This window comes from Triplophysa rosa, linkage group LG25, assembly GCF_024868665.1.
Source record: "Triplophysa rosa linkage group LG25, Trosa_1v2, whole genome shotgun sequence".
Classification (NCBI taxonomy): Eukaryota; Metazoa; Chordata; class Actinopteri; order Cypriniformes; family Nemacheilidae; genus Triplophysa; species Triplophysa rosa.
In genome coordinates this window covers 9,059,627-9,067,146 of record NC_079914.1, presented here as the reverse complement: position 1 = coordinate 9,067,146, position 7,520 = coordinate 9,059,627, and the positions used below count along the sequence as shown (strand labels likewise).

The following is a 7,520-nucleotide window of genomic DNA, read 5'->3' as shown; positions in this document are numbered from 1 at the left end:
ACTATTGTAGTAAATGGGGTCCAAATGTCTTTATTCTACCAAATAAAGAAATACAGTTTTGGAACAACTAGAAGCCAATTCATAGAGACTAACAACTAGAGAGTAATTCATGACAGATTTTTCATTTTTGGGCGAACTCTTCCTTTAAAACCATACAAAACTTGCGTCTTAAACAGAATAAATTTGTAAATGCAATGCTAAAATCAGTTTTAAAGAAAAAGTGGTCATTTTAAAATGATGTACATGTATGTCTACAAGGAACCATGGAAATGCTTTTTATTTTATAGAAAGGATCATTTAAAGAGTACATAACATGAGATCATAAAAATGACATTTCATGGAGTGTGTAATATTGCCGTGTATGAATGTAAGCAGTCTGCCAAGTTGTAAAACCGAAGGTGAATGAATAACAAAGTTATTGGATTGGAAAAAAGGGAGTCGACTCTGAATCACGCAAACGAATCGTCCCAAGTCCGATTCGCGAACTGCCGCGGATTTACGTCACTACATATAATCCCCGACTACGTTTTGCTAGGACTGGCTGCGAAAACTTCACTCTTCTCCCCCAAACACTGTAGCTCGTGAACCTCATTTGAGGTAGACCAATCACAGCAGACTAGACCAACTGACCAATCACATCAGACTAAGCTAGCAGAAAGGAGGGGATTAGATGGATGAATAACTGCCTTTTATTACGAAATAATAGTGTTTTTACACCTTCTATGTACATCAACTTGTCGTTGGACACTCCATAAACCAAAGTAGGAACTTAAAAATCCCTAGTTATGTACTCTTTAATATATATATTTTGATCAAGGAAGTTGATCAAATAGCGATTAAAAGATCAGGCATTGCAAGACACCGGTGACTTAACATTCCTGATGCTAGTCTAAAGAAAAAACTCAACCAAGATGTTCAACAGACAGGAACACTTTATTTTGAGAAATACAGAAGTAAACTTGGCAGTTGGCATGCTGACATGGGCTATGAACAAAAACGTGGAATAGATCTTTTTAAAAGTCATACTTTCCACCCAGCGACGTGTTTTTTTAGTTGCTGAACCACAGGATGATGCTTACACATCACTTCGTAAGAATCAGGCATCACATTACATGAATCACCATTCATATTTCAATATCAAATTAGATTTTTTTTCCGCATGGAAATGTGATTCAGTGTCAAGTATTAATAGCTTATAATGAAAGGCAGGCAGTTTCACAAGCACCATATGAATTAATGATTGAATTCAAAAATCCAAAATCAAAAGAGTAGATTTTGACTAGATCTGCACCATTTCTGCACCACAACTAGTAATATCTTATTTCACCTAAAACAAGATCATAAAACACTTGGAACCGTGGATAACAAAGAACCAAATCTGTGTGAACTGAATCTGAATCAGTATTAAACTGCACAATACTGATTCTACCTCTTTACACTGTTATTTAGAAAATATTGTGAAAATAATGCTAATGAACAGAATTAATACACATACCAAAATATCTCTTTGGAGAACCTTGAAACACTTCAACTAAACTGAACGAATTCTCTTGTTTACTTACAAATCTATTTTATTTGCAGGGATGGCTGTGCATAAACAGAACAGTTTATGTCAGCTGTGATATTTCTTTAGCACCCACTAGAGGATTGTATTTTTGACTTGACTGTCATATCTCCATCCATATCAAATCTAAACACCCCCTTCAGAAAAAAACACTGGGGAAACACTTGATGCAGCTCATCTAACTACGTCTTTTTCAAACATTTTCTTTTATAAAATATTCAAAAGAAAACATACAAATTAAAAACTTGAGCCAACAGTCTCTCTGAGATCCCAACTGGTGGGCGCAAATGAATATTCAGCAAAGCTGGGAGATGGATGCCATGGTAACGTGGTGTGCTGTTCAACAGACCGTCTTGCTGTAGTTTAAGGACTGTGTTGGGAAACTCATGTTCAGGTAACTGAGACACATCCTGATGCCCTGTGAAGAAACACATGACAACAATACCTGTTTAAAGAGAGAAATGTCAACTTAAGCCAAATGCACAATGATTTTTAAGATTTCTTTGCTCGCACCTTTGCTATACTTCCTGTTTGTCGTCATTGCAATTTCCCTCCTCATTAAGCGTGTCTCCATCGCCGGACGTTTCTTCCACGTGAGCCAACATGTCGGCCATTAAAGCCTCTTCCAGGCGTTTCCGAACACTGTACACCAGCTCTTCTTGCTTCCTGAGATGTGTCAGAAATACCAAGTCAGTTATATTCTATGTGAATACGACCTCTTATGACACTGGAAATAAGATATGATCCAAAGAGCAATTCATAATATTGATATCTAAAATACCTGATGTCCTCATCTGTGACGATAAAGGCCTTACAGAGAGGCTGAGCCGTGTTAAGCCAAACTCCCGGGTTCTTCTCTACGGCGGCGGACAGCTGGCCCGTGATGGGAGCTGCGCTGGTATGCAGGGCGCTGGCAATAGCCGACAACAGAGTCTTATCTGTACACCCAGGGCCCACTCCTTTAATGTGAAATATTATCAAATTAATTCATGAAATTTATTAGAATTTTTTTTGCACATTTCACTGTGAAGATTTAGACTCAATTTATTTAAATTAAAATGGACTCATTTAACTAAAAATACAATAAAATGAAACTAAAAATACAATTTTTAAATGATTAATTATATTTCATTATAGACGGTTTCATCAGACACACGCACCTGGCCCGAAGTTCCCTTCCGGTCTGTGTTTGGTTATCGGTCTGGCTAGTAAAATAAAAATATGTTTTATATTTCATTTATTTAAATATTAATTTAGATCTATATTTTATTGTATATTAATTAATTTACTCAACAGTTATTGATTTTTTGCGGAGGTCAACCGGAAGTTCAGTTCGAGCCACATAATGTTTGTTTATGTTGTTGCCGCTGAAACAGTCTATACATCAAATAATAAACCAAAAAATACCAAACCAAACAAACTAGGGCAAACACAATTTTATGGTTTAACTTATTTGTATGTGTAACCATTCGGGGCTTTTTTGTCTTATCTCATGCTTTTATTTTGATATTCTGTCTTGTATTTTGAAGGTCTCTTGTCTCCATTTAGTATTTTTCACCCCTGCCCTAATTATGGTCATCTGTTTTAAGTTTCGGTCCTTGTGTTTGGCATTGTTTGTATACCATGGCTTAATTTGTTGGGGCTTTTGTTTCTTTATCTTGCATTCTTTGGATATAACATCATGTCTTGCATGACGACTTTTGTTGTAGATTTTTCTTTCATTTTTCATTTATTGTATAACATAGACCACATTTACCACTTGATCCAATCATATATTACAGTACCTTGTAAGCCTTTAGGGAGGTCCATTGTTTTCACCAGCTCTTCCGCTATGTCAAAGGCATTGAGACCACTCAGTTTCTTCTCCCAAAAAAGCTGTCAATAAACATATTTTAGCTTTATGTCACTATACAAACTTCTAATTTCTTCTGACAATATGAATACAGCTACAGAAGAGAAAGACCTGTCTGGGTTGGTCGATGGCTTTCTGTGGGTCTGTCTTGACTTTATTACTAGGGTGGTTGGTAACTTTTGTTACGGGCTGTTTGAAGATGGAGGCAGTCTGTCGTACTGGGAGAGATGTGTTCAGGTCAGGTTTGCCCTAATAAAGATGTGCAAAAAATGAAATTATCCTGTTGTAAAAACAGCTTAGAGCTATTTAAACTGGTTTTAGATGAGCAATTCTGATCTGTTACTTAACAAACTAGATAAGCTGGTTATTGATGCAGGTAGACCCGCTTGACCAGTGTAGCTGTGCTAAAATCAGCAAGAAAAACACCCAAAATATGCTTAAGGCCTCCTGGGTGCACCACCCAGCAGCTTTAAATCCAATATATGTAAACAAGGAATAATAAATGATAGAAGCCTGGTGTTGTCCTCCCACCTTAGTCTGGCTATTGTTGTCATATCGGGGTCTCTGTCTGTTCTTGTTCAGCTTGCTCATGAGCACCTTGCCCGTGCGGAAATCAATGGAGCTGAGATCCATGGAGTTGCCAAGGTAACGGGCCAATTGAGGCTTGCTCCGGAACTTCTTCCCAGTTGGGCTGTGTGTGGGGGGGAATAGGACACTTTTTAGAGATCTGATATACCCATTTTGATCTGTGACAAGCATCTAGCATACAGATACACAAACACACACAATGCCATGCAATGACAATTTGTTATTTGTAGCCTAACTGAGGACGAAATCCGATAGGCTGAGATGACAAATTGACAATGTATTTACAACATGAACACTGTGGTTACTAGAAATCTTACTTTTCTATATTTTCACAAACAGTTATGATTGCATTAAAATCACATTCAAAATGTCATCTTAATGCTTAATACTGACACACGTGAACGCACAGAATGTCAGTAGGTATCTACTTGGGCCTTGTGTACTGGCCCAAGTCTACACATAAAAGAAAAATTGTCACTACGTATGAGGTACAAATAAATCTAAAAATATTGCCTATAAATATATTTAGGAAATGACTTTATGTAGTCAAATTGCTTTAAAGTGTCCCTGCAATCCTGTAAGCTGTTGTTGTCCACCTGTTCTGCCAAGTGTGTGTGCATTTGATACACTAACTATGACTATCTGCAGATCGAGATGATGGTATTATTGTTTGTCTACACGTGCAATTGTCGTGTACGACAAACTGAGCAGCCATAGTGGAAGGTCAAGTATCTTACATCTGTCAAAGTATTTCAGTTCCAGAATATTAAAATGAATATAAAACGTATAAAAACACGGGTGTGATGCAATGATGAGTTCACTGAATATTCTGTATGGTAATACCATGAAGATTTCGTGCTCGTTTAAAACACATGCACAAATCTGGACAAACTCTTGGTTTTGGTCAATGGCTCTTCAAGCTTGTCAAGGCGTGCAAACATGTAACACTGATGCTTTTTTAATTGATTAAATAGTATGATACCACAAGCTATACAAACGACCAGCCTCCCCCCTCTCTCGCCTCTGTTCTTCCTCTTCTTCCTCACCTCTGCTAGAAAGAGAACAGTCATGTCTATTTATGACGTGTCGTGCTCACACAAGGGCCCTTGAAAGTAGGTTTATTTAGACCACAAAGCGGTCTAGTTCTTGTTTACATCATGATTAAAGCACAAAATAACAGGGTTGCCTTTCCATCTGACAACCTGTGTGCATTGCCCAAGACAGCACAGGTACATCTGTAAGATGTCTGCTAAACAGCTGGAAAACATCCACTGTGTAAAAACATCTGGTGATTGTCTTCGAAAGAAACGCATCACGTATACGTCTCAGAGATGTATTGCAGATGTAAATGCAGACATCAAATAGACGTTTTCCAGATGTCACACTCTAAAAAGTAAAAGCAGGTATTACACATAAAACCAAAAACTATAGTTATTATAGTTAATGGTCAATGTTTGTTATGTTTCGTAAGGGGGGCTGAATCTTTTCGATGATTCAGTCAAAGTGATCAAACTCAAATGTAAACAGAACTTTGTGTGGGGGGGTGAACCATAAATAACTAAAACTTTCATAACATTAATTTAAACAGGTACTACTACTACCACTAATTCATTTGAACCAGACAATAAAAATAATGATAATAATAATTTGAAAAAACTCAATTCTCATTTGAAATGCCAGTATCAATTTGTAATACAATTTTCCGGAAAACCAAATAAAGCTGTACATTTATGTATATCTATATATTATGTTCGTGTATTCACTACAAATAATATGTTACTAAAAAACGTAACATACTGCGCAGGGATATCTAGGGTTTCTATTACATGATTGATAAACCATTTTTGAAACGGTTCATTGAAACGTCCTTTTTCAAACAAATTAATTTATTAAGATTATTCTTTTGTGCAAATGAAGTTTCAATGCGTTTCACATGCGCAGGCGCCCCCATTAAAAATGCACAAATCCCCTCCACAGCTAGACCTACTTTAACATGACAATCACTTCTCTATACTCAGTACCTAACATAACACACATGGCTTTCCCCTCGCGCACAATCCGATTCCGAACAGACCACTCCCACATTGTACTCCCATGATGTTTTAAGATTGCCCACTAATTTGCAGACTATCTAACTAGCTTCTGTTCATAAAATACAAAGCATAATTCGAGCATAACTATTTACATTTATGCGCAAATTAACTGATGCTTTGTCGCAAATCACTCCGCCGTAACGTAGCCTCATCACTTATGGCTCTTCTGGTCAATGAAGGATTCATCCGCCTGGAAAAATAGGCTACACTGAGCAGCATGCACGATGCTGTCTAATATAAACCTGAAGTGTCAATCATGTACAAATATAGATACGTGAACGTATTGTTGCGGTTATTCTTGCAATTCAAGCAGGTCGTCAATGTAATATTACTACAGTATCGTGTATTGAGACTTTTAACGCGAGCAGTGTTTATGCGAGTTTAAACAAATGCATTGCCAGAAAGCAGGTAAAGCCGAAGACGTGTTTGGCTAAACGCGTGACAAACCCTGAATAACGTTAAGTGAATGAAATATTAAAGATTCCTCGCAATCCTCACGACCCCTGTGCGTTAAAAATAGCCGTTTGTGGGACAAAAGCGGACGTATGCTGTACCTGGTCCCGGGCGACGTAAAACCCGGGCATAGATTTAGCTAAATCTGGAGCCATTGTCATTTTAGCAAAGGATAACTCGCTGCTCACGACAGCACTTCATCTGTGCATACCTGTAGTCTCAAATTTTGTTTTGTTATTAAGATGGTATAGCAATGTATAGCATTAGCATGTGGTTTACATAGCATTTTCCCTAAAACCATGTCGGTTTGAAAGCACTACGCAAAGCGCGACACTAGTAACCCCGGCGGATCGGACTACACTACTCATATTAACAAAAGAGAGTCGACTGCTCTGCTCGTAAAACATCGTAACGAGAAAATGCACGCGCGATTCTGGAAGTGCGACCCGATATATTTGCGATATTAGACCGGTTGTACTTACTCGTTTTTCTCCATCGTGCATTCTCTGTTTGTGTCGCCTTTTTGTGAATGTTAAATCCCCCTCTCTTCCTCTATACTTTCACTCCCCTCCCCCTTCAATGAGACAAATGAAAGACATTATGCCCGATTAGGGTTGATTTAACGAGACAAAGCCCTGCGGTAGTCGGGTAACCACATGATGGCAATACAATGCACCGTTGTCTTCAAGAAGCACATTTTGCGGTATTTATTTTAATATATATATATATAATATTTATATTAGGATACACGTATACACGATTTTACACGGTGTGTTGTTATCTGCCTGCTTTGAATTCGAACGCGTTGTTCGTGTGAACGTCGTGTCGTGTGGTAAAACGTAACATTAGTTTGCCAAAAGACCATAGCTACCAGTTACTATATTCGTACTTAAAAGTATTATTAAATAATCTTGCACATGATTCAAAACGTAGAATTATTTCAGAATATTTGTTGGTATAGTTTTTTACT

The 7,520-nt window shown here is 37.6% G+C and overlaps 1 protein-coding gene across 3 annotated transcripts; it reads right to left on the bottom strand.

Moving 5' to 3' along the window:
* Nucleotides 1–920: 920 nt before the first annotated feature.
* Nucleotides 921–7,296, bottom strand: mbd3b (methyl-CpG binding domain protein 3b). Of its 3 annotated transcripts, none has more exons than XM_057326401.1 (8): nt 7,033–7,296; nt 4,987–5,055; nt 3,948–4,107; nt 3,528–3,665; nt 3,349–3,439; nt 2,346–2,523; nt 2,078–2,230; nt 921–1,982 (listed from the first exon to the last, which is right to left on the bottom strand). In XM_057326401.1, the coding sequence occupies exons 1-7, from the start codon at nt 7,044–7,046 to the stop codon at nt 2,083–2,085; spliced, it is 798 nt and encodes a 265-aa protein (XP_057182384.1). In that variant the 5' UTR covers nt 7,047–7,296; the 3' UTR covers nt 921–1,982; nt 2,078–2,082. The 3 variants fall into 3 exon arrangements, with proteins under 3 accessions (XP_057182384.1, XP_057182385.1, XP_057182386.1); XM_057326402.1 differs by having other exon boundaries at nt 4,987–5,052; XM_057326403.1 differs by lacking the exon at nt 4,987–5,055 and having other exon boundaries at nt 7,033–7,294.
* Nucleotides 7,297–7,520: the final 224 nt, after the last annotated feature.